General features: G+C 40.6%; 1 protein-coding gene and 1 long non-coding RNA gene across 6 annotated transcripts in view; one reads left to right on the top strand and one right to left on the bottom strand.

The window, feature by feature from the left end:
* ROS1 (ROS proto-oncogene 1, receptor tyrosine kinase) overlaps positions 1 to 27,236 on the bottom strand; it is a 95,523-nt gene continuing 68,287 nt past the window's right edge. Inside the window, exons 36-44 of the mRNA XM_028143446.2 lie at positions 24,971 to 25,106; positions 23,881 to 24,043; positions 22,485 to 22,549; positions 21,185 to 21,314; positions 14,535 to 14,632; positions 14,097 to 14,300; positions 11,591 to 11,725; positions 4,264 to 4,427; positions 1 to 311 (exon numbers count right to left, since the gene is read on the bottom strand). Of these exons, the coding sequence (XP_027999247.2) occupies positions 1 to 311; positions 4,264 to 4,427; positions 11,591 to 11,725; positions 14,097 to 14,300; positions 14,535 to 14,632; positions 21,185 to 21,314; positions 22,485 to 22,549; positions 23,881 to 24,043; positions 24,971 to 25,106 (1,406 nt within the window). The remainder of the gene's footprint in view (positions 312 to 4,263; positions 4,428 to 11,590; positions 11,726 to 14,096; positions 14,301 to 14,534; positions 14,633 to 21,184; positions 21,315 to 22,484; positions 22,550 to 23,880; positions 24,044 to 24,970; positions 25,107 to 27,236) is intronic.
* LOC114230950 (uncharacterized) overlaps positions 6,713 to 27,236 on the top strand; it is a 32,178-nt gene continuing 11,654 nt past the window's right edge. For 2 of the 5 annotated variants that reach the window (XR_008557289.1, XR_003616952.2), the window contains exons 1-2: positions 6,713 to 6,814; positions 14,485 to 14,612. This is a non-coding gene — a long non-coding RNA (uncharacterized LOC114230950). Of the gene's footprint in view, positions 6,815 to 14,484; positions 14,613 to 19,247; positions 19,351 to 21,689; positions 22,799 to 22,910; positions 23,192 to 27,236 lie in introns of those variants that run through there. The other 3 variants (XR_003616951.2, XR_008557288.1, XR_008557290.1) reach the window with 3 other exon arrangements.

Here is a 27,236-nt window from a genome sequence, read left to right as displayed (position 1 = left end):
TTAATCAGACCCATCTCCCTGTCCACTGTGAGTGAGACAGGCATAGTTCAGGCCCTCGGGCTTGCCAGGAGGGCAGTAAGCCACTTGTTTTTCTTGGCAGATACCTTTGTCTGCATGTGGTTCCTTCTCTTCTTTCCTCAGACCACAAGATTCAGATTCCTTGGAGCCTAGAGGACCCTCAGAATGATCTTCACCTTGGCTGCATTCTGTAGCAAGTACCATATAGTTTAACCCTTCTTGGTTCTTGGTTTCCATTAAAGCAATGGGCACACTGTCATCCAAATTCACACAAATCGTGTTGCCATCTTCATCTGTGAAAACAATATATATAAAAGTCATTCCAGCATCTGTTTGATTTCCTTTATTTGTATACAGGCAGCAGGAGAACTATAACACCAACCTTATACATTGGTTCAGCAAACATTCATAGGAGGATCACTAAGGGAGCACAAAGATAAACAAGACATGCTCCCTGTCCTTGAGGCTTATTCAGGCTAGCAGGGGAGTCGCTCTACCCTAGGGGGCGATGTGTGCTATAATGAAGGAACTCCTCTAACATGTGGGAGAGCCCACAGCTGATTAACTCTGCCAGAATAGGTGGAGCAGGTCATGGTCTTTGTGATAGAGATTAAGAAACCATGGCCTCTTTTGTCTAAAGTGCTTCCCCTTCCATCCTGCTACTCCAGCTAATCTACCTTTAAGGATGTATTCCTCTAGATCACGTAATTCAAACATTTATTAAGATAATATAATGTATGGGATGCCTACTATGTGCCAGGCTGTGTTCTAGGTCCCGATGGCACAGCAGTGAATGAAACAAACTTGTTTGTTCTTCGGGGTTTACATTCTAACTGGGGGAGACAGACATAAATTAGCAGACAAGTACATTTATGTCCAATGGTAATAAGCACTATGAATGAAAATTAGGTGGAAAACGGAGCAAGAAAGTAATGGTGGGAGAGGGTGTTTATTTTTTAAAATCTTTATTGTTGAAAGTATTACATGTGTCCCCTTTTTCCCCCATTGACCTCTCCCAGCCTGCCCCAACCCATGCCCCTCACGCCCCTCAGACCTTCACCACCCTATTGTCTGTGTCCATGGGTTAGGCATATATGCATACAAGTTAATTGGTTGATCTCTTCCCACCCACCCACCCTCCCCTGCTTTCCCTCTGAGGTTTGGCAGTCTGTAAAGTCCTCTTTCAAGAGGCAAAATTCTAGTAGAGACCTGAATTAAGTGAGAGAATTTGCCATGAGGCTATTTTAGGAAGAAGATTCAAGGGAGAGAGAACAGTAAGAACCAGGGTGTGGCCAGAGAACAGCGAGGCAGCAGGGGGATGGTGGCCCTCCTCCGCCATCCCCCTGGGACAAATAGCCTATAAAATCACTAACAGTGATTGGCAAATTTAAAACCAGCATGCGTCTGCCCTCCAAAGGCTGTTAGGAAATGGACACTGGCCTGGCAAGTTATGATGGCAGGATGGAGGTAGAAGGAAAATGACATGATACATATTATTGACAATAAAAATCGTTGTTAGCTATGTATCCGGCACTATCCTAAGCTATTTACATAGAGTAATACATTCTTCTATTAAGTAAATACAAGTATTATCCCCATTAAGGAGATGCAGAAATTGAGGCACAGAGGGGTTAAATTATTTGCCCAAAGTCACACAGTTGGAATTGGAGCCCAGACTGTCTGGCTCAAGTCTGTGTCCTCTTATTCACCCTCCCCAAGGGATAGGTGAAGTTGCTGTGCTGTGTGAGGAGGGCCCACGTGGGCGGGCAGTGGGCCCTACAGGAATCCTTGAGAAGCACAGAATCAGCCAGACGGTAACTGAGCTTCTTCACAAGTTTGCTCTTATTATTATTTCTTTCTCTACTTAAAGGCTGACCTTCTTACATAACAAAGTATAAGAACTCTTGTTGAAGCCTAATAGCAGAGCTTCTGAAACATTTCACAATATTCTAGGTAATCGAAAAGATAAATACATAATACAAGATAAATACACACAGGCATATTGTGGGAACTGTTTTTTATCGATACTTTCCAATCATTGTACATTAGTACCTGGATAAAAAAAATTAGGATCAGAAATAGTATTGTTATTTCATACAGTATATTTGAAAAATCGGGACTATTTCAGTAGCTGATGATGGTCCTTCCCTTTCTCCTCCCCATCCTTCTGGCATCACAGCATTCAAATGCACGGGTGAGACCTTGCTGGCTGCAACCTCTGCACTTACCCCTGATGTACATCCAGGTTGGGTTTATTTGCAATGAATTTAAACTGAAATATAAGAAAATGTGCAAGGACTAAGGGAAGCATCATTGTATCTATTTTTTCCCATTGGACTTGAATGGATCTTCCTATTTACCAACTTCTACACCCGACACAAAGCTTATTTTATTGTAAGAGCATAGGACTTCTGTTCCTATTCTCTATTATTATGTGCTTTTGTGCTTTTTTTTTTTTTTTCAGACCCTTCCCACTGATGATGAACAGGATGGCCAAGCTGCAGGCTCACAAGCTCTTTGGCATCATCTCATGTCTTCTTTATCATTCAAACACCATCTCAGCTTATTTCAAACCACATGAATAGTTGAACAGTGTTGTAAAATACCTTCCCCACAGAAATAACTATCAGATGCCAGGTTTGGTTAGTGCTTAAGTGCTGAATATCTATGGAAGGATCTAAATGCTATGATTATTACCAATATGTACTAATTGCCACTGAGAAACTTATAAAATTAATTTGCTATGTATAAGAATGCCAATAGACAAATTAGGCTGTTCCTAAATGGCTTAAAGAAATTAGGCTAAAGAAAAGTTTAGAATTTCACAGAAACTTAAATCTACAATATAAGTCCAGCAACTCACTGCCATGCTTTTATCCCATTAAATAGCATATCAGGAAACTTTCTAATAAAATGTGATTTTAATTTTTTGCCTATCGTTGAGTTATTTGTCAAAAACTTTTATATAAGGCAAAAAAATGCTTTATACAAATTCCGGCACCATATGTCAAAGAAAAACCATTAGCTAACTATGTCGTTGGTTCGTGATACTTAGAGCAATATTTAGTAACTTGACCCTGGCAAGCTTTCAGCAATCAGTACATCTTATTGCATAAGGAGACGTGCAGGGGGAGGGAGAGTGGGTAGATTTTTATTTATTTCTGTTTAATGCAGGTCAAACCTTAAAACACAGATCCTGAACAGACACAGCATGTACTCAGCAACCCTCCCTTTAAGAGGGAAATATTAAAATAAAGACTTCCAAGTAAAACAGGGCATTCACAGACGAGACATATGCCGGCTGACTGGCTATGTTTAGCACAGCACAGGAGCATTTAGATTTGTTTCCTTTATTACTTCTGGGACTGATGAGGTGATGTTTACACAAATGTTTGGATGAAGTCACTGGGATATTTTTACTAGATGCCCAGCTCTCTATCCCCTCCCCACCCCATTAGGTCAGTAGGACCATGGGATAGGCATGGTATGATTGCTCCCTTTAACCCTAATACCCTTTATTTTTTCCCAAAAAAGCCCTTCCATGGCTTTCTTATCTTCTTATATGTATCTGACAGTAACAATGAAGACAGACATCACACTGCTTTGCTAAATATGCAAAGCAGCAAACATTAAACACATTCTCTTTTTGTTGCAGGCAATTAAGTTTAGCTTCACCTTGAAAGGAAAGTTCCATGACTTTACAAATAAGCAAACCCCGCCTTTTTATTCCATTTCTTCTCTCTTCTTGGCCATTTTTGTTTAGTCACCTCTCATTGTCAAAATGTTTAGTGATTTCCACTTTTCTTACTATTCCTTATCTTCAGGAATTGCATGCATTGCAAATAACAATTCTGTGGCACAGAATTGCTTGTTTCTGTCTAAATTATCCAAGTTTGGTTATATTCCTGGTTAAACTCTTCCTGCAACATTATTCTGCATATTTATGTCTGCTTCTCTGTGTTTTTGAACACTATTTAGAATTTTAATGCAGTCTGCCAAAAGTTGGCACCTAAATAACTTTGATGTAACATTGGTGAATCTTGTTGAGTAGGTCACAAGTGGATAACCAAGTGGGGAGAGCGTGCGGGCAGTTCCCTGACCCCAGCCCTGTCTCGGGGAAAGTCTGGAAGCACAGGCTCTAGGATAGAGCAGAGTCCAGCCCCACCCCAGCAGCATGACCATCTTAACCTTGTTCAGTCTACAAGGGAGAAAAAACAGAAAATTTTGACAAAGAATCAAACTTACCATCAAAGCCCTCATTTATGACTCCACTGGGGTCCGCTTCTTCTCTGCACTGAGAAATACTGTTTAAGGACATTTTTCTGAATAACTGAAGCTGGTCTTGAATTTTATGGAAAGTAGGTCTTTGGTCAGGTTCCTGAGCCCAGCACTGGGTCATTAAATTCCACCTGGATATGTAGGTAAAGACATGGAAGTGAATGGTGATTGGAAGTCATTAGGCAACCCTCACTGATAACATAACCCAGTAGGAAATTTTAGAAGAAAGAGAGTTTGAGTTACTGCCAGTTTTCCATAATTTATATAAACGAACCAGAACAAAGTTTTTGGTTTCTTATTTAATAGTTGTCTGCAATGTTACTATCTTTATTAGTTACCACCTTTTTTTTTTTTTTGAAAAGCTGACATTATTTTAACAGTTATTATTCCAAATAGATAGATAGATAGATAGATAGATAGATAGATAGATAGATGGAAAATGCTCACTTAACACATAAGGAAACCTAGAGCTATAAAAATTATTGAATACTAAAAAGATTCTACATTCATACCTTAATATCTAAAACAAAATCTAAGACTACTCCAAGCCACACAGATATTTAGTTGGATAACCAGGGGTAGAAACCAGATTAGATTCTAATGATTTTACTTTTCATTACACTGTCAGGTTAATTAACATTCAGTTTCCCCAGACATAAATAGCTGGTTGATTAAATATTATCTTTCCCAGTTCTCAGAGAAATGTCTGTACAACATGCCTAACCAATATGCATTCATTCATTCATTCATTCATTCATTCATTGAACACTTATTACACCAGCATTGTGGCGCCCGTCCTCATAGAAATACATATAGTAAATGTAAGAAGGTGATAAAATTTCTCTCATTACAATTCACACGAGCAGGAAAAAAAATGTAGCTCTTTTATACTGTTTGTAATTAATTAGGTCTTTTTCAGAGCCCCCGCCTGGCAGAAGAAAATTAGCATCAGTTATGAATGCAGTTTAAAATCTAGTCCAATTCAATATTTTAAAATAATCTTGGTCGGTCAGGCTCAGTCTTTTCTGAATAATAGCTCAATCTCTCTTATTTTTAGGCTATTTCTACTCCTCCCCTCTTCTCCAAGGTGGTGTCAGGATGTATGCTGGGTGAAAGTCCTGTCACAGTGAAGCATCCCTTGGACCCCACTGCCCCTTGGATCTTCACAAGTCTCCGAGTAGAATGATCAGGAATTATATCGAGTGACTGGTCTGGCCCATCCTGCAGGCACCAGCTGCTATCTGCTGTCTATGATCTCTTTACTTTGTCTTTGGACCCTTCCCCAATGAACTGGTTTCCCCTTTTCTCTTCCTAACCATAAGCTTTTTGTCCCAAGACTACATTGTGTCCTGTATCTGCCGACAAGGCCCAGGGGATGCATTCCTGTCTCTGCTGCACACCCACAGGGTACTCCTTGGCCTAATCTCTAGCTTTCAACAAAATGTTCACACCAGGTGGGAAACAAAGGAGGCTTAAAAGTTCACACTAGACATCCTCTGTGTGGACATGCCATTCTACCGCCTTCAGGATGCTGGGTCTCCATGTCATTGTGGGGTGTGTTGGGGGGGGTCACCTGCTCAATGATCTCTGTGCCATCCTCCCACACTGGGAGGAGTGGGCAGTTGCTCCATGCCCTTGATGTTGCCCACACCTAATCTGACTGAACCCTGCCGAGGAGGATGCAGGACCTAGCTATCCAACATCCTCACGCTCCTCCCTCTGCCTGTCAGGCCTCTTCTTCCTACACTTCTCCAGGGCTTGGCAGGAGTGGTATTTCTCCTCATTTCCCCTTTTTTATTAGATCAATGTCCTCCTCCTTTTTTTAAATTAGATCATCTTTATATAGAATTATAGGTCCTAGTTACCAAAACTGGCATTTAGTATGTTAACAAGGAGCTAATGGATTTTTAGATAACCCTCTCTCCTCCAGGCTTGGTTTTCAAGTTTACTGACTTACTAAAAAGGTCAAGTGCCTCCTCTCCTCTCTCTCTCCCTCTCTCTCTCTCTCTCTCTCTCTCTCTCTCTCTCTCTCTCAAGCTGTAAGGCAGATTGGGGGCAAAGAGAAAGAAACTTATAAAGAAACATAAATTGGGAAGTATTTAAAAATATTAGGACTACTATATCAACAGATAATTATAAAATTGCAAGTTCTAAAAAAAAAAGTGCTAAAGAAAATAATGTGAAATCTAAGAAAGATGGAACACTTTCGGTGAGTTACTCACAGAAGGTCCCTCTGCAGAGGTGACATTTAAGCCAAAGAACTTGGTGGGAAAATAAGATGCTAGTCATGGGAATAGGGTGGGGATGGGACTCAGTGAACACACTAGGAGAGGAAAAAGCATGTGTAAATTTCTAAATTTGGAAAGAGCTTGGCACCTTGTAGAACCTGAAAGGAAGCCAGTGTGGCTGAAGAGCCGTCATTGAGGAGGAGAGCACAGGAGATGAGGTCAGAGGAGGAAGGCGAGATCACGCAGGTCTCGGAGACCAGGCCAGTAGCTGGATTTATGACACTACAATGGTAAGCTGTTGAAAGTTTTTAAACAGGCATGATTTTCATATTTTTAAAGGATTACTCTAGCTGGCTACACGTTAGTGAAAAATGGGTTGTAGAGAGGCAATTTGGAAGTCAGAAATTTATTACAGAAGACTAGCTGAGAGATAATGGTGGTTTGGACTAAGGTAAAGGCAATGGAGCTACTGTAAGTATATATTCAATTATAGTTAACAATGATCCAGAAATCATTATGGGTATTGTATTTAAAATAGCTGGTATCTATTTTAGGAATTATAGTTTCCATTATAATGTGGTATGCAAATTCTATTTCCATCTCTTTCATTTTTTGACAAGCACCTCAGGCTAGATTTAGTACTCAATATGAAGTACTATGGAGAGACCTGATATTGGTCGATTTTCTAGTATTGATCTGATGTCTTTTCACATTTATGACAAGGAATTTACATTCTGGATATAGAGTGCCAAATTTGGCTCTTTGGTTTTAAAAATTAGAATCATGGCTGAGAACCTAATCTTTTACATATTTCTTTATAATCTGTGGCATTTAGAAACAGGGATGATAAAAATGTCCCAATGGTTAGATTTGAAATAAAATGTTGTTAAATATTTTAAGTAATAGTTAAAGTAGAATCTTGATGACTAGTCTAAGAGTTATTTTAGGAGGTGAAGGGGGAAAGTAAAGTATAATTCTCCACAGGAAGCATATCCTGGGAAAAAATACAGTTATGAATCAAAGATATTGGCAAAGAATAGACTCTCTCAAGACCTGTCATACTTCAATTATGAAGTTTTTACTTATTTTATTTATTTATGACTTGCCTCATTCTACAAAGGATTTTGAGACACTTAAAGGAGATTATTTAGGATAGAAAGGACAAAAAAAGCAAGAAGAAAGAAGGAAGAAAGAAGGGGAGGGGGAGGAGGAAAAGGAGAGAGAAGCCATCTTTACAGTTGCCACTTGGCCACACTGCACCTCACCATTTCACACCACCCTCCAAAAGTTCGGCCTCTTGTTCAATCTATAGAATTTATTTAAGCAGATATTACTATTTTTCATCTACAAAGACTTAATTTACATGGAATATGATCATTATTCTTAATTTTATGATGGTGAAAACATTCAGCATATTTTAGATAGTATATAAACCTTTCTCTCCCACATACAGGGAAAAAATGAATACTAAGTTGCCCTAGATTATGCAAAGAGAAACTCTATAAAGCAAGTCATTTAAATGAAAAGGGTACAACCTGGGGCCTTAAATAGCATTAAGCTCAGAGTGGAATAAAATGAAGAAGCTTTCAAGAATTTAATCCTGAAAATACATGTTTTTACATCTTTCAGGTAAATTAATAACAACTATTCTTTTGGCATAAGGGTATCCTATCTAATAAAGAGGGAATATGCTAATTGACCATCACACCCTCACAAAGATGGCGTCCACAGCCAATAAGGAGGGAATATGCTAATTGACTGCCACACCCTCAAAAGATGGCTGCACCCACAGCCACAAGATGGCGGCGCCCAGTCCCCTCAGCCCCACCCAGGTGGCAGCGTGGCATGGCCAGGCCCTCTCCCAGGTGGGTCTGGCTGCTCCGTGCACCTGCCTCCTGAGTCCCCCAGTACCCATAGCCCCCCAGCTGCCCAGGGCTGGCCTGAGGCACAGGCAAGCCTTGGACAGTGGCTGCCCAGCTGACGCCTGAGGCACAGGCAAGCCTTGAATGGCAGCTGCCCAGATGCCCAGGGCCGGCCCGAGGCACAGGTAACCAGGGCTGGGCCAAGGCTTGCGATGCCGGCAGTGGCAGCAGCAGAGGTGTGATGGGGGCATTGCCTTCCCCTGATCGTCAGGTCGCCTCCCACCCCTGAGGGCTCCCAGACTGTGAGAGGGGGCAGGCCATAATTCAATATCATGCATTAGAGACTGGTATTAACTTATACTTACAAATCCTCAAGCATATTAGTCTAAAAATACATATAGGTACTTTACTATTGTTCAAATTTACCTGGGCTGGATATTCCAGCTCTACACAGATACACACTCATCATATTTGAAATATCTCATTCAGCTAAGTGTTCAGGTTCAAATTCCTTCACTCACAATGCCAACCCTTTACTCCTCTTTGCCTCAATTCTTTTTCAAAATACCATGAGACTCATTAACCGTTCATTTTTAGTGTCTATGAGTAAAGGCCTTGGATTCAGAAAGCAATTCAAATTCAACAGATAAAAACTCCATGGCATCTTTCCATTTTAAGGAAATGAGTTTCTATAGGTATTTAAACAAAGCACATGAAATACTGATTTTAAGGACTCCCTTACTCATTATGACAATCCTAGAGGGACTCAATTAGCATCTAGGTGCACATATTTTTCAGGGGTAAAAATAAGATGGTGCACCTCATCTTTTCCCATTGTTGCCGCCTCCATTTGAGAGTCACCCCAGGAATTCCAGTTGCCACCGTAATAAGTCTGTCGGAGAACCCCAAAGAGCTCTCTCTTGAAGTAAGTTGCCCTTTGAACCCGTTTCCTCTTGAGAATGGTATGGTTGTTGTGTGAACTGAAAGCTGAAGGGAATACCTAGGACTGGGCTTTCCACCACACATCCCAGACTATGGGAAGAAGAGGAGAATGCTCTGAACTTCTGCATTCCATTAATAGTTGAGTACAGCATAGCTCCCTATGGGTTCACCTGACCCAGAGTGCATCCAGGTGCTGGGAATTTACGCAGTGAATAGAAGGTGCAGGATGGCTCAGTGCAGACTTTCAACCCTCTAAGCTTGGCCTGTGATCTCAGAGAACGGCTTCAAATAAAAATCAGTTCCCTCTGTACTCTAAGGAGAGTAGTTAATCTTTATCATGACAACTTAAGGCCAGAGCCAGATTGAATGGCATTGCTCAGAGCTCCATTTCCTAGCACAGCTTGTTTTCCTGCTGGGCGATGAGTTAACCCTTCCGGGCTCTGAGAGTTGTATAGCACTTGGAGGGAGGGCTGAGGGTATTGTTTACTTTTTCATTACTGATGTTCAAAAGAACTTCAAAACCACCAATGGAAATTTTGGTTTCATGGAAACTATATTGTTGGATACTGAATAATCAAGATAAAATTATGTAGAATATTATCTTTTCCTAGCACTTTCCTAGCATGCATTCTCCCTCCTCCTTCCAGTTGCATTTTTTGATACCTTTGGATTAGAATAAAGTTCAACATTTTTTTTGGTTCCACAATAGATAATTTGTTACCTACTTCTGTCCTCCCCAAACTATATAAATGAACACATCAATCAAAATGTATAACAGTGACTGATACCATACCAATGATTCCTAAAGTGCTTATGTCAGATAAAATTCTAATAGCACAATGAAAATTTCATGTGACTGAAATTCTGGGGACATTTTCTGAGTGCTATATATATATGATGCCAAAATAATGGTTCGGTTGCTAATTATTTAACAAAAATGTGTTTCATGCTTAGGTATGTTGGGGTATTTTTTTTTTTCTCAAACTCTAGATCAAAGGTTCTCCAATTGTGTATAATTTCTTACTCCTAACTTACAGAATTTCTCCCCATCTCCCCCAAATACCTGAAGCGTATTTTTAGTCACTGTCACCAAACTTGTTCAGGTCTGTGTGTTCGTAATGTCCCTGTCAATATCCCAGAGGCGGGAAAAGCTAAACCAGAAACAATCAGTGATTCAAATCTTCTAGCTGGAAGATTTAAATAATACAAACACATTCACCAGTAAAACATCCAACCAAGGTGCCCAGTACTTAATCATCTTTTGGCTCCGGTGGGAATCATCCTCTAAATGACACAACACAGTCAGGGCAGTACAACCGCGGTGTGTCTCCGCATACTGCCAATTCCTCTTGCACTTGACTGCACCCCAGAGTTTAGCACTTTATTACGAGTTGGCTTGTCATCCAGCTGCTCCACGTGTGCGTCTTTTCTTTCAAAATACAATCTGAGAGGTTGGAAACTCATGCCCCTGTTTTAAACACTCTGTATATCGTACAATCCTTAGCATGGTGCCGTGCACATAACACAGAAATTTATCCTTGTTGCTTGTATGTCCTTTCAGAAACTTCTTGGGTAAAACACCTCTTGGGAAAAGTCTCAAGACAATATTTCTGCTGAGGTTGTTCACAAGAAGATGGATTCGTAGTCAGCAAAATAACTTGTCTTGGTTTTCCTTTATAATTAGATCAAAATCACCTCCTCTTTGAGGATCACAAGGTTATTAAAACTTAATAGTGGCTAGGATCAATTTGATAGAGTCACTAATAGTCATTACATGTTTAGCTCATAAACAAATAACAACCTCTATAATTTTTAGCAGTACTCTATCCCAAGATCAGCTATGTTAACAAATGCAATCCAACTTTTACACAATACATTCCTACTTAATAGAATATTTTAATTTGCAGATTAAGATATTAGCCAAATCATAGCTTCCAAAATATAATGGTATACACACAAATACACACCCCACATTATACACACACAGAGAGAGCTTTTATTTATTATAATTCAGTTAACCAGGAGTATAAATATATTCTGCTCTTCCAAATTTTGTTTCTGAAGTGAAATATAATGTGCATATATAAATTTTAAAAAATCATGTATTTAGTAAATTTAATATAAATCAATTTCTATCTTATGTAGGATATACAAATATATGAAGACCAGTTTTCATTTTAAAACACCATACCACTGAGGCATTAGAATGCATGTGCTCGTGTTTTTGTTTTTGGTACTTATGTTAACACAATCATAACTTACAGATCATCAGGACAATTCCTCGGTGGCTCCAGTCTCCCTCCTGTTTGCACATAGTTTAAAACATCAAGGTTAGAATGAGCTGGATAAGGCTGATGACCAAGAGTTAAAATCTCCCAAATCAGAATTCCAAAAGACCTAAGGATATTAGAGAGTTTGCTTTAATTCTACTTATTACAAACATCATGTTTACAGCAGTTTCTTCAACATAATACTCCTGGGGCAATGGGCTATATTTTGTGATTGGAATGATTGGGTCCATAAAAAGCAAATGGGAGACTTAAAAGCAAGTTGATCACAAGAATAAGTAGAACAAGCGCCCAGCCAACATGGCTCAGTGGTTAAACATTGATCCATGAACCAGGAGGTCACGGTTCGATTCCCAGTCAGGGCACATGCCCAGGTGGCCGGCTTGATCCCCAGTGTGGGGCATGCAGGAGGCAGCCAATCGATGATTCTCATCATTGATGTTTCTGGCTCTCTCTCATTCTCTCTTCCTCTCTGAAATTAATAAAAATATATTTAAAAAGAAAATCAAACAAGCAACTGCCTACCAGCAGCACTTCAGAGGTGATGGGAATGCTCAGTGGGGACACACACACACACACACACACACACACACACTTTGCTCCTCCTTTCTGGCTGAACCATTGGAGAGCTGCAGACCTCCATTATGCAGACATACTTGCGGGTGAGCAAGAAGGCATTTCAGTTTGTTTGTTTTTCTACGTTTGCATGCTAGTAAACATGGAGAAGGAAGGTGTGAATAAAAACTGGCAGCACTGAACCTAGATTTTATCTCATCCCCAACTGTACCTAGGGCCAGTTCAGCTTAAAAGTTATTGAACAAATCCTTATATTTTGAGCAGCTCTCATAGAAAGTTTGGGGTCAACAAGCAAAAATGAAGGGTTCTATTCAAATAATAAAGAGATTTCTAAATCTCCCCAATGTCCTAATGTTTTTGAGATCTGTGATTTAAAGTCTACTTATGAATGAATGACCAAACATCCCCAAATAGTAGGCATTTAGACACATACTTAGATATTAATTCATAGGTCCCAATTCCTATTAGTCAAAGCCTCTACACTTTGGGGAGTAATAAGATACCTGAAGTAAATGTAGCTATTTCACGTATACTAGTAAGATGAAGGATCAAAACCGATTGGAGTGAGGTATGTAAGCTGCTGAGACCCAGGAATAGTCCCCTTTAGACACCGGCTTTCACTTTAGCTTACGGCAAACTGCAACCTCTCTGGCCTTCTGTTTTCTCACATTAAAAACAATACACAGTGGAATACCATGCAGCAGTAAGAAAGAAGGATCTCTTACCCTTGCAACAGCATGGATGAACCTGGAGAGTATTATGCTAAGTGAAATAAGCCAGTCAGAGAAAGGCAAGTATCACATGATCTCACTTATATGTGGAATCTAATGAACAAAATAAACTGATGAACAAAATAGGTCCTGAGACATGGAACAGACTGGAACAGACTGACAGATCTCAGAGGAGAGGAGGGTTAGGGGACAGGAAGAGATTAACCAAAGAACTTGCATAGCCCATGGACACAGGCAATAGAGTAGTGAAGGCCTGGGGTGGGGCAGGGTCAAGGGTGGCAAAAGGGGAGAAAATGGAGGACATCTGTAATACTGACAACAACAACAATCTATATATATAAAAAGCCAGCGACTGGAATGCCATAATGACCAGAACAACCGGTCACTATGACGCCCACTGCAGCCAGCGAACCGGCCTGATAGGGGGGTGGGGCCACCAGCCAACCTCCCAGGGCCCCTCCCTCAGCCAGCCCCACCCCTGATTGGCCCCCCACCCCAATAGGGGGTGGGGCCGGTGGCCAACCTCCTGAAGCCCCTCCTCCCACCTGGCCCCACCCCAGATCGGCCCCCCCACCCCGATCAGGAGCAGGGCTGGCCAGCCAACCACCCATGGCCCCTCCCCCAGGCCACTGGCCCCTGATTGGCCCTCCCACCCCCTTCAGGGATGGGGCCAGCTGGCCCACTGCCCACAACCCCTCCCCATGGCCAGCCCCATCTCCAATCAGCCCCCACCACCCCGATAGGCCCATGGCCCCTCCCTCCAGCCAGCTCTGCCCCCAATGGGCCCCACCATACCAGTCAGGAGTGGAACTGGCTGGTCAACATCCCACGGCCCCTCCTCTGGCTGCTGAACCCCAATCAGCCCCCCACCCCAATCGGGGGCAGGGCCCACCAGCCAATCGCCCTTGGCTCCTCCCCCCAGCTGGCCTGGCCCTGATTAGGCCCCCATTGGAGTGGGCCAGACGGCCAACCTCCCTCTATCTCCTCCTCCCAACAGGCCCTGCCCCGATCCTCCCCAATTGGGGCTGGGCCAGCCGGACCCCACCTGTGCACAAATTCGTGCACTGGGCCTCTAGTAATAATAATAAAAAAATTAGAAGACCTTTTAAGATCCTTTTTGGCTCTGCCATTGGATGGTTCTGCCCACATTTCTATGTGACCTATTAAGCTCACCATACATCAGACTGCGTCGTGAAAATTCCATCCATCAAACTTTCCGGAGCCATCCACCGAACAGGGAGCAGGCCTTCTCCCCTCTTTCTATAGTAATCATTTTTGTAGATGTCCCTCGCGAGTCCAAAGTCCCCAATCTTCACTACCCGTGATGGACTGCTGTAGTCTTTCACTGAGACGAGGCAATTCCGAGCTGCCAGGTCCCTATGGCAAAAGCTATATTTAATTAATAATTTAATAATAATAATAATAATAATAATAATACAGTTCCAGAGATCAGACAAGTAATACTAGCAGGTCTGTAGAGAAGAGAGACTATTTTTTTTAGAAATATTGTTATTTTGAAGGACTGAAAATGTTTATTTTCTATATTTTACCCAAACTACAGATGGCTAATGTGCCAATACCCATAGGAACCTGTATCCAGGATCACGGTACCTGTGAATAAAGTGCAGCTGCTCCAGGTAGACACAGCCTTTTGAAATATCTACACACAGGTCTACAAGGTCAACCAAGGTGAGCAAAGGACCATGAAACTGTAAGAAATGAAAAAGATTAGGCACTTTTCCAATTTGCACCAACTACACATATACATACATATGTATAAATGGCTTCATATATATGCATGTGCACACATATCCATGATATTTTAAAGAAAGTTTTAGTTATGGTTGCAAGAATTCAAGCAAGGAGGAAAAGAACTATATTTATATGCTTTCTTCCCAAATATACATAAAAAAAAGACTACATTTAGTAAGCAGAGGCAATATGGGACCTTTGTTTGAAACTGGGTGTTAGTTCTGACAGACCAAGATTTAAAACCTGATTCTGCTACTTACTCATTGTGTGACCTTGCTCACTTTGCTTTGTTCACTCAGCAGCTTTCTCGTGGGTAACGTGGAAATAATAAGCCTGCCTTCGTAGGTTTTCACATAAGATATGTAATCTGGCTGGTATATAAAAAGCACTTAATAAACAGCAGCTGCTCTCATAAGCAGCAATAATGATAGTTTAATCAGTGCTCACCAGTTTAATTATTTACCCAAGGTCACACTATTGTGTCAGTCATGACAATGGGCTTGTTCCTCATATGAGCAAAACACACTCTTTTTCAGGGTCACATCTAAGAGAGCCAGCCCAAATAAATTGAGCCTGTGTGGCTACAATGATTTCTTCATGAAAAAAGAAAAAAGGCAGCTGAAGTTTTTATTAGTACCATATGGAAAAGCTCTGTCCATTGCCATTTCCCTGCAATTACCCTCGTTCAGGCCTTTATAATCCCTATCTGACTCTTCCCAAACTTCCCATGTCTCCAGCCTTCTTGTGCTTTAATTAGCTCATTCTATTGTGACCCACTGCCTGTAGGATTTATTACAGATTCCTGAGCACAACCTCCATGGCAGCCCCAGGCTGCACCAGGCTCTCCTTATGTCCATTTATTCCCCATAGTTCCTCCTCTCACAATCTGTGCTTGGGTCACACTGGGACATTGGCGTTTTTTTCATACCTGCTCTGCATTTCTCAACCTCTCTTCTATATTCCTGCTATCACTGTTTCATGGAATGCCCTCCTTAGTCCTGATTTCCATTCACATCTTCCACGGAGCATCTATAATGGTTTCCAACCTTGAAACCCTCATAGATAGGGGCTCCCAACCCCTCATAGATAGGGGCTCCTAAGTGCTTTTACATGGCCAGCAAGCTCATGTCTTGTCCCCAAAACAGAAAGAATCCTGATATTCTGGGACTCAACATTGCCATGGTCCCGTTCAACCACAACTCAGTGTGATAACTAGGCTAGAACTTACTCCCTAGAATCAGTCCCCTACAGTCCTGCTCAGGTCCACCAGATACCAAACTCATGGCCTGTGTCCGAGTGTCCCAACTGGTTCATTAGTTCCTCTGTGAGTGGATCTCTGCTTTGCTCTTGGCGAAACCTACCCTACTTGTGAAGGCTGTCTTCACAGAGAATCTTGCTCCTGAACTTCAGTCTGGTGGCTAGCACCCTGTTCTCTGCTGACAGGTTTTCAGAATGCTGCCTGCCTACCTGGGTTTCTAAATATCACTTGCTTCTGACCGCCTGTGTGACAACCTGTGGGGACACCTCACCAGCCCTTGTTGGGCTCCCTTGACTCCAGATGCTACTGTGGCTACCATCTATCATCTCTTGCTAACCTCCCCGGCATACTGAGCCTCCCCCCAGGTCTATCCCTGGTGAAAGCCTTTCACAACTCACGCAGGTGCAGTTTCAGAGAGTTTTCTGTCTCCCACCTTGATTGGTTCTCCTCCACAAAGTCTTTCCAGGACTCTTCAGCTGGAAATCACCTCTCTCTCCTCTATGTTTCCGCAGTAGACTCTCTACTCCACTCTAATGGGTCCTCCCATTTTCCACCTTATATGGGTTATTTATCTGTGACTTACCTCCCTCCCACACGACAAGTTCCTTAAAAGCAAGAGTGCCCTAGCCAGTTTGGCTCCGTGGATAGAGCGTTAGGCCTCAGACGGAGGAGTCCTGGGTTCAATTCTGGTCAAGGCCACGTACTTCTGTTGCAGGCTCAATCCCCAGCCCTGGTAGGGGCATGTTCGGAAGGCAACCAATCAATGTGTCTCTCTCACATCGATGTTTCTGTGTGTCTGTCTCTCCCTCTCCCTTCCACTCTCTCTAAAAATCAATGGAAAAATATCCTTGGGTGAAGATTAGCAAAAAATAAAAATAATAAAATAAAATAAAAGCAAGAGCCACATACTTCACAGTTATATAATAAATGCCCAACAGAGATTTGATAATTAACTTGTTTTTGAATTTGTGTTTTTATTATTTTGATGGCTTGGTTTTGTTTGTTTGTTTTTACCTTTTTCCATTGTAATACAACCTTGGAATATCAAAGCTAAAAGTAGCCTGAGAAAGTTTTTAATTTAATATTACATTTTATAGATGCAGAAAGTGAGACCTTGAAAACGAAGGACTAGACTAGTGATCTCGGCACAGGGGTAGGGAAAAAGATGCTTGTGGTAGTCCCTCCAGAATGTTCCTCTGAGCACTTTCTGTGGACAGATGGCTGGCCCAAATGAACTCAGCATGATGGGGGCTTAGAGCCTGGGCTGTTCCATAGAGGGCCCTGATCTTAATCCCGGCACTGGGCACCTAACAGCACCCTGTCCTATAGGGCTGGAGCAAGGGAGACAAAGCATGGAGGCTATCCTGGACAACTGGCAGGAAAGGCAGTGGAAGAACTGAACACACTTGAGAATTAATCATTACAGCCATTAGGATCCTGGATGTGTGGAATAGTTTGGAAAACATGGATCCATGCTTTCTTTTAGCCTACCTTCATCCTCTCTTCTCTCCTCAAAAGAAAACAAAAATATACACAAAAACAAACCAAAAAACAACAACAAAAAACCTTACAAAAATCTATAGATAAGCTTTCTTTAAAAAAATTTTTTTTATTAATTTCAAAGAGGAAGGAAGAGGGAGAGAGAGATAGAAATATCAATGATGAGAGAGAATCATTGATCAGCTGTACACTGGGGATGGACCCCATGACCCGGGCATGTGCCCTGATCAACCTGTGCATGTGCTCTGATCGGGAATCAAACTGTGACCTCCTGGTAGGAAGTTGAAATCAGCTGATGTTCAACCACTGAGCCATGCCAGCTGGCCAGATAAGCTTTCTTGTTAAAAATGGGGAATTGATGCAGTTTTAGTTCCACTCTCTCACCTTACTAAAATGAGAGTCCTGAGGAAATTTTTATGATATCACAAGGGCAAGTAGATCAAGAAAATAGACACAGAGCAACAAGACAAATTGGAAAAGGGGAAGCAAATGGAGAAGTGGAATTAGCAGAGCCCATGGAGGTGAAAGATGAAGGAGAAGACAAGAATTAAGCTGTTTTTCACTGTAGAACCCCACAAAGGCTCTTGAATTGGAGGTAGCAAGTATCTCTGAATTCGGGGGTGAAGGCAGGACTCAATGCAAGGGGAATGTTTAAAAGTTTATTTTAAGGGCTAACTAGCTCTTAGATCTCCCCACTGCAGCTGGAGGCTCTCCTCTGAGGGGAACACACACACACACACACACACACACACACACACACACACTAACCAGAACATACTAAGGCACTGTATTGAGAATTGAGAGGGAAATTAAATAAGCACCACACACTGAGCCTGGAGACCTCCAGTCCCTGTCCCTGGACTGAGGCTTGGGCTTTATTGCTCAGACAGGAGACCCACGGAGTCTTCTGGGTGAAGCTGGGCACATGCCCGTAAGACATGTCCTTAAGGGACCCCCAACAGAACAGTGGGGTCCCACCTGACAACCAGAAGGAAGCTGCCACAGACACGTAGGTTCCAATCAGCGATTCAGCGTGAAGGCCTCACTATTAAATATGAAGACCAGTCACAAATTGCCAAACATTTGAGAAAATATCACATTACAAACAGATCCCAGAACAAAGAAGAAAGGGGGCAATTAGGACACTTCAGGAAGCAAATTAACTACTTAGAAACTATAATTAGTATCCTAGGAAAAATAAGAGATTTTATATGTATGACAAAAACCCAGATAATTATTTTAAGGACAGTCAAATAAAAGAAAGAGTCTGTTAAAATTTTAAACTTTATAACAAAGTTTAGGAAATCGGCCAGAATTGAGACCAAAAGGACAAAGAGTTGGAAAATAAGAAAGAGCAGTGGCTAAAACAAAATGATAAAACAAAGCTGTCCATTCTCCAACTAATGGGATTTTCAGAACAAGAAAATAGAGGAAACAAAGAGATTTCTTCATTATCAAAGAAATCATATGACAAAAATTCCAGAATTGAGGGGAATGATTTTTCAGGCTAAATATTGAGATGTGTAAAAAGTACCACAGATAAGAAATTCCTAACATTTTCCAAACAGGAGGGGCAGAATACAGTTCAAGCATGATCCAAAGTCTGGGAACCAGAATGGAAAAAGACTTCCTAAAGGCTATAGTAGAAACTAGAAAACAAAGATGTAGCGGATTTATTTTTAGCAAAAGGGGTTTTCATCCTAGAATCAGCCAAATTAGTAAGCCAGTGTGAGGAAAGAATAGAGGACATTTTCTCAGCAAGAAAAAGAAGGCAATTTTAGCTTCATAGGCATGTTTTCTCTTTTCTGAAACAGAACAAAGCCATGAAGCAGAGGAAACAATGGTCCAACATGGACATTACCAGGGTAACCATGAAGGAAACCCCTAGGATAACCGCTGGGTAGACAGCCCAGAGGACAAGCACCTGTATTGGCCCCAGGAGGGAAGTGCCCGAGGAAATAATTGTGCCCTGCTGAGTTCTATATTTTACCATATTGAGAAAAGTACGACAATTCTGTCAGGAAGTTTAGTTAAATAGAAAACTAAGCAAATGGAAAAGAAGCTGCATTTATTAAACTAGCCCAGTGGTCAGCAAACTCATTAGTCAACAGAGCCAAATATCAACAGTACAACGATTGAAATTTCTTTTGAGAGCCACATTTTTTAAACTTAAACTTCTTCTAACGCCACTTCTTCAAAGTAGACTCGCCCAGGGCGTGGTATTTTGTGGAAGAGCCACACTCAAGGGGCCAAAGAGCTGCATGTGGCTCGAGAGCCGCAGTTTGCCGACCACGGAACTAGCCTAAGGAAAAAACACACAATCCTAGCATTTGAGTGACTCTGCTGCAGATGATAATTAAGTGGTCATAGTAATGTAAACCTGCAATGCTGATTTACCTGAAAATTATGATACCGTTGTGGGGATAAAGGAAACAAAGCCTTCTGCGTGTAGAGCTAGTGGGGTTTGAGCTGGTACATGAGTGGGATTTGGGCTGGTCTAAGAGAGTAGACTTACTCATCTTTCACAGTAAGCAGACAATAGATCCCGCCTCCCTCCCCGCCCCCCGCCCAGGTTGATAAGCAATGTGCAGTACAAGCAGAATATTGAGGCTCTGGAGTTAAGTACCAGAAGAACTGTGCAGATGCCTGGGATGTGGGGATAAGATAGAGCATGGGATACAATAGTGAAAAACTCCTGTGAGCTTTTTTTTTTTTATAACCTTGTCATATATGTCAGTTTGTTAGCCATATAATATGTACTTTGATAAAAATGAAAACCAAATTTTTAAAAATCTACGGATTTAAACTTTAGTTACTTGTTTTGTCTCATGTGTTTCTCATCTAAGGTTTAAAGTAGGTTCCCTGGGTGCTATCTTCCCCTGGTACTCGTTCCACAGTATATTTCCGGTGTCCCCACTCTGCTAGCCACTGCTCTGGGTACTGGAGAGAGAACAAAGGATGGGTGGGGGCTGCATTTTTGGGGCAGAATTGTAGAGCCCACAGGACCTGTCAGCATGGTTGTGGGAAAAGAGAAAGCAAAAAAATTGGATGGATGGCATGGGGCAGAATGTCTGAAATCAAGAATTTTGTTTTGCCCAAACCGGTTTGACTCAATGGATAGAGCGTCGGTCTGCGGACTGAAAGGTCCCAGGTTCGATTCCGGTCAAGGGCATGTACATTGGCTGTGGGCACATCCCTGGTAGGGGGTGTGCAGGAGGCAGCTGGTCGATGATTCTCTCTCATCGATGTTTCTAGCTCTCTATCCCTCTCCCTTCCTCTCTGTAAAAAATCAATAAAATATATTTAAAAAAAAAAGAATTTTGTTTTGCCCAAAATAAGTTTGAGATGCCTATGAACATCCAAACAGATATGTCAACCAGGTGGGGACATATAAGTCTAGTACTCAGTCAAGACATGAGGACTGGAGATATCAATTTGGGAGAGACAGACATGCATACTAAATACAGAGAAAGATGTGCCTTTTCCAACTCTTCACAACCTGTTCTCCAGGGAACACGATTCTGGCATTGAGGGAGCTATTTTCCTGTTAAATACTGAAAACAGGCTCAGATAGCCAGAAATTAGTCCAGGGTGCTAATTGTCCTAATCCAACATGAAGGAAATACAATAATTCTTTCCAAGGAAGTCTCCCAAGGTTCTCCCATTGGCCGAAACTGCAGCCTGTTGAATTTAAAGAAAATTACTAGGGCATTTGCATTATAAAATCCACACTGGGGACCCCATTTCCTACCGTTGTCATCCGGGCTTTACGCAAATAGGTGAGGAGATCGCCTCCTTCCATCAATTCCAGGATAATGTATTGGGGTTCATTCAGCAAACAGACTCCAAGCTGCTTCAGAATGTTGGGATGATTAAACTTACTAAAAGTGGAAAGAGACAGGCGGGTGACAGGACAGCGACAGAAGTCCTAGCTGAGGGCCTTCTGGAATAGAGCATTTGATTATCGATAGTTTCCATCAAAACCCCTGATTTTTAATTTTTTTCCCTCTAACAAATGAAGGCCTCCTTTTTCCAAATGATGGTCTGTGTTCTTGCCTTACAGAGGTAATATGGCAACCCCTAGTGGCCAGTGCATATGGACAGAACAGTGTGTGTTTTAGAAGAAACCATGTTTATATTCAGTATTTTGTGTTTTGGAAAAGAAAGTCATTTGAACTAATTTCCTTCTTCAAAAGGTATTTGAAAACATTATGTTTTTTTGTCATCACAAATATGAAATATTCCTTCTTTTTTAGAGGAACAATTCAGACAGGCAAATTCGGCTACAACTGTTTCCTCAAGATGTCAAAGCAAATAAATTCCAATTGAATAACTAGAACCACTGCCTCAGGTCTTCCCGTTAAGATGTCTTTCATCAGTTTTCATGCTCAACAACTAACTCTAACACTGAAGTCAAGTTTACCAAGACAAGGGATATTTTCATTGGCATCACTGTACCTAAGAGAACTCTCTCTTACTCAGTCTACTTCAACCATTCCCACATATTTAGAAGACCATTAGCATGTTTAACCTTTTGCACTCGGATGTCGAGTGTGACTCGACACGGTTAGCATCGGCAGCAGCTCGTATGTCGAATTGTATTGAATGTATCAATAATTTGAAATATAAAAAAACTCCAAATAAATAAGTTTGTATGAAAAGAAACTCCAGTTTTTCATTCTACTGCCGTGCTTTGTAAAATCTGGGGTATTTAAAAAATTAAATCCCGAGTAGAATAAAGGAATCGAGAATAAAGCAAGCGAGTGCAAAGGGTTAAAGCTGGTCAGCTTCAGAAGTCACTTGCAAAACACATGTTTTATTGAAGGTAAAAGGAAAACCTTTTGCTGGAGGACTGCCTGTGCCCTGACTTGGAAGACTGGATTCTATAAAGTACTTGACATTACAGACATATTCCTATTTAGACTTCAGCCATGCTCATTTGGGGCATGATCTATTATGTCAGGTGATTTGGAATGTTAAAAGTCTACCAATCAGATGTAAAAGCTTCCTACCCATACCAAGGGAAAATTATTTTAGAGCTGCCCTGATACCTCATCAGATATGCCTCCTTCAGGAATTCAATCTTTTCTTGGTCTGTGGAGCCCTTCTTCAAAGTCTGTGCAACATAAAAACAAGCCAAGAATCAGTATAGCAGACATTTCTGTGAGCTCAGTGGATTAATGGAGATAATCTTTGTTTTGTTTTATAATATCCACCTTGAAATTGCAAAATAAATAATGGATAGTGCATGTGCATGTACTATGTAAACCTAATCAAAAGATAGCTCCTGTTATTGGAAGTATTTAAGTGAAATATCTGATAGATAAAAGATCTAGTAATATTTACACAAAGTCTCTCCAAAATGTAAAAAAGAGAACAAATTTGGTGCTTAAGCTAATTTCTTAATTTTCAGAGTTTTCTATTCAACATCTGTTTCCCAGGCTTCCTTGCTAACAATACCCTAATTTGTTTCTTAGAGGCAAGGTGCCCAGTCCCAGGCAATTGGTCTGAGATAATCATGAAAATCATGGCCTGTAACTCTCCAGCCTCTTTTGCAAATATGGCTCAGTTCTGGTCAATGAATGTTCTGGCCTGAATGAAGATGTGATGCCTGATTCCTTGGCAACCACCTTGGGACCATGAGTTAACACACATGTACAAAGTGAAGAGAATTTCAGATCTACTGGCACTGCACTAAAGCCAGCAGTCACCTGTTACACAAGAAAAATAAACACTTATTTAAATCAATTGAGAAAATTTGGCCAACTTTTCTGATTGTATCGCCCACCCTCAAAGCAATAGATTCCTAACAAGCTGTGATTAGGGTATTGCTCAATTACAGGTCAGCAAAATATAGCCTGTGGGCCAATTCCACCCTGTCACCTATTTTTGCACAGCTTGCTATCTGAAAATAGTTGTGACATTTTTTTCTAGCTTTATTGAGGTATAACTGGCCTGTTAAATTTTTAACTGGTTGAAGAAAGTAAAAAAGAATATAATTTCATTACACATAAAAATTATGTGAAATTTACTAGTAAACTTCAATTTTCATAAATAAAGTCTAACTGAAACATAATCATGCACATTGGTTTACATACTGAATGATAGAGTGGCATAATTGCAACTGACTCAAGTCTAAAATATTTACAATCTGCCCTATTACCTGCCTTGAGAATGCACTTAACAACCTCACTTCTCTTACAGTATATTTGAAGAGGAAAACTGCTGGGTCTTAACTAATTAGTAATCAGAGAGATTAGTATTAATTTCAGAGCTTATGTGGGAAATGGAAGGGGGGAAAAAAAAGTGATTTCTGTAGCCGTGAATAGTCTCCTGCCTTCTAGTTCTCTTTTCAGTTAAGATCACCCATCTTTCATTATAGTTGCACCCAGGCAAATCTATGTAAGTATGCGGACTTAACATGTCAAGGAGTTAAAGCCACATTACCTTCACTGCTACTTTGGTTTCTCCGCTTCCAGCTCCTAAGATGTCCACTGCTGTCCCTTCATAAACTTCTCCAAAGGCTCCACTCCCCAGCAGGAGGCACAGAGTCAGGTTTTCCCGAGGGAAGACAGGAAGACTTTCAATCTCCTCTTGGGTCGGAAGAGCACTATAAATAACAATGTTCTTGGTCTCCCAAAACACAGATGGTTTACAAGTCGGTGTTGGTGTTAGTGTCCGAAAGAGTATGAGAAAGAAAGCTCATGGCTTCGCAACGCTGAGGTGCATTCTGTGTGATAAAGTGATGTGGGACTTTGTGTTTCAGTTCCTTCCCTCTTCCACCACCCAGAATGTGCCTTCCCTAAAACTCAGACAGACCATGTCACTTTGCTAACAGGCACCTTCGTTTTGACAGAAACATGCCCGTGTGTGTGCATTGCCTCAAGGTTTTTTGCTGTAGCTTGTTTTGTTACAGTCATCAATGAATTCCTTCAGGTTACCAGTTTGTATAAAAAGTGATTGCAAATTAGTAATAAATGCAGCTGGATTTATGAGCTAAAAAGCACTTACTTTAACTAGTTCACACACCTGATCTCTTATATAAAACAAAATTTACTATGAGCACAAAAATCAATTCCATTCTCATCAGGTTAACTTTTAAGAAGCCAAGTTTCTCACCTGGAATATTATGAGGAGAGACATGCATCTGCATTTAAAATGCTTCGAGTTTTTAAAAAGAGAATCTTGAGTGTTAGGTGGACTGAGTACTTCTCAAGGAAAAGTCACCTCTGAGTAGCTAGCTAACTTAGATCATTTCTGTGTCTATTCCAAATCCTTCATTTTTATGTCTTAAGTTACAAATTTCAAGGCCTATGACTATATAATTCCCTTTTGTATGGACCATAGTATAATGTCTTACAAAGACATTTAAATTTTTTTTAAGTTATGATGACAACAGAAGTTCAATACTCATCTATGTTGAAGAGCTTGTGTAGGCAACCACCATACAACTTCTGAAACAGAATAGTGGACATAAGCCCAGGTCATCCTGCCCGCCTTCATCTACATGTCCCATCACGATGCCCCACATACTCACCGTATCGCACAGCAGCCATGAGCCAGTCCCACCGCAGCTGCCAGACCTCGCAGCTCAGCCAGCTCTTTGTCTTCGCTTATGAGAACGGTCAGCCCTTCCTTGGTTGTTTTCTGATTCTTTAATCTTCTGTGCCAGACTACAAAGAAAAAAGACATAATTCACAAAACAAAGTATCGCTTCCTTTTCCTTTAGGGTACGTTAACAATACATTTTAAGTATTTATCCATAAGAACACCATTGGTAAAATAACAGCATTTAATTGAAAAGTATGCCCCTAATAATAATTAAAAAACGAATTAAATCTAGGTAGCAGGCCATAGAAAAAGGCATAGCTTATACTACCTCACTTTTCATCGAATAGCAGAGTAACATTTAAATATTTAATATATTTCTTATTGCTGTTATAAACAATTTGAAGTATCTTAATATCAGAATTTATTTCTCAAAATCACTCATAAAGCAAAGTCAAACCAAAACACACTTGCATAATAATTATTAGTGAAACAAATTCATTTCTGAGTCCAGATATGTCCAGGTTATACTCTTCAGTAAACCTGAGGAGTGCTTTCAATATAATGGCTATAATGGCACACTTTTTGAAAATGCAGAGTATCAGAGTATATATCCATTGTTGTTCATATATATATATATATATATATATATATATATATATTCAAATACAGAGAAAAATTATTGGAATGAACCCCACCAAATGTTAGCAGTGGTCCTCCCTAGTCATGAAATCATGGATGATTTGTATTATCTTCTTCATACAATGAGCAAATATTATTTTATAATCATAAATATAAATTATTATAAATAAATGATATTTTTATAGATTAAAATACAATTATGTCAATAAGATCATCCATCTACCCTAGAATATTGGCTCAGAAGCTGAAAATAGCAAGGATGCTTTGTTAGATAATCATGAAAATTTGAACTTTATTTTATAGTAGCTTCTGTATTTAACAGGTCAGAGTTTTATTCAAGTGAAATTCCATTTAAGGGACCACACAGGGGTAGATCTTAAGTACTTTTGCTAATGCAGTTTTTCAAACCTGAAATGCTCTCACTACCCCTCTTCATTTTTAAAAGCCATGTTAGTGTCCCCCATTTTCAGTGACACCTTACGAGACTTCTGCAACCTCTACTGATCTCTCATCTCTGAACTTATAAGACTAATGTGTCTCTAAGCACTTCTATGTCACTGTCTTGTGTATTTCATGTACCATTCATTGCCTTTTGTTGTTGTTTACCACATATATCACTATTTATCTTTTCACACAAATAGGTCTTACCTCCCTCATTAAATGGCAAACTCCGGAGGTCAGCAATTGTAGTTTACTACTTTATCTTTCCCTCTGCTCCCAGCATATGGCTGATGTTACACATTAGCTATGACTGCTCCCCACAGCAAAAGCTGTCAATGCTTATTTTTAAACCCTTGTTTCAATTTTGTATTTATAAGTATGACTGATGAGAGCCCTCAGCACAATGCAAATTTTAAAACAATTCCCACTTCTCATTATTTTAAGAACTCAGTCTTTTCTCATGCACTTCCACACCCCTACTAGTAAAACCACATGCATGTTTCCTAAATAACCAGATTAGCTTAGCTGTACTCAAAAATCTGTTTGAGTTCCAAATAGAATAAAGACCTTTAAGTCCTGAGAAAGTCAGATATTCTTAGGATGTCTTAAAAGCATAATAGGTTGTCTGAAATTATCTCATGTTCATCCACTAGAGTTATGAGTTTAAACAATGGTGATGTACAAGGAGGCAAGCAAAGGTCAGATGGAAGATTCTTCACGAACTACTGCTTCCCAGTAGGAAAGCAGACCAGCAGTCAAGCCTATATGCCAACTGCCAAATATACTGCAGTCATATGCGTAACTCTGGAGGGGCTGGCTTAGTGACACAAACATCAGCTGTGCAATACTTAGACTCCCTGGAACCACAGGTTAATATCCTGGCAGGGTCAGCTGAAATTTTTAGCTTTCCAAGTTAGCTGAAGGAGTTCCATATATTATCTGTGTGGAATCTGTGAAAAGACATCTCAATTCAAGTTTCAGTGTGCTCTCCAATAGCTTATGATTCCAATCGGTTTAGGGAACAATAAAGATTTAGAACACGAGTGAAATATTGGCTTTTTCTATCCTGAGAGATTTCAACTATATGTTTGTAAATTTTCCTTAAATGTTCTCTTCTAACTTTTCCTTATTTATGCAAAAAAATAAATAAATAAGCCACAATTTCCTGAATA

The sequence above is a fragment of the Eptesicus fuscus genome, chromosome 10, assembly GCF_027574615.1.
Source record: "Eptesicus fuscus isolate TK198812 chromosome 10, DD_ASM_mEF_20220401, whole genome shotgun sequence".
NCBI classification, from domain to species: domain Eukaryota; kingdom Metazoa; phylum Chordata; class Mammalia; order Chiroptera; family Vespertilionidae; genus Eptesicus; species Eptesicus fuscus.
This window is presented reverse-complemented; position numbering and strand designations above follow the sequence as displayed.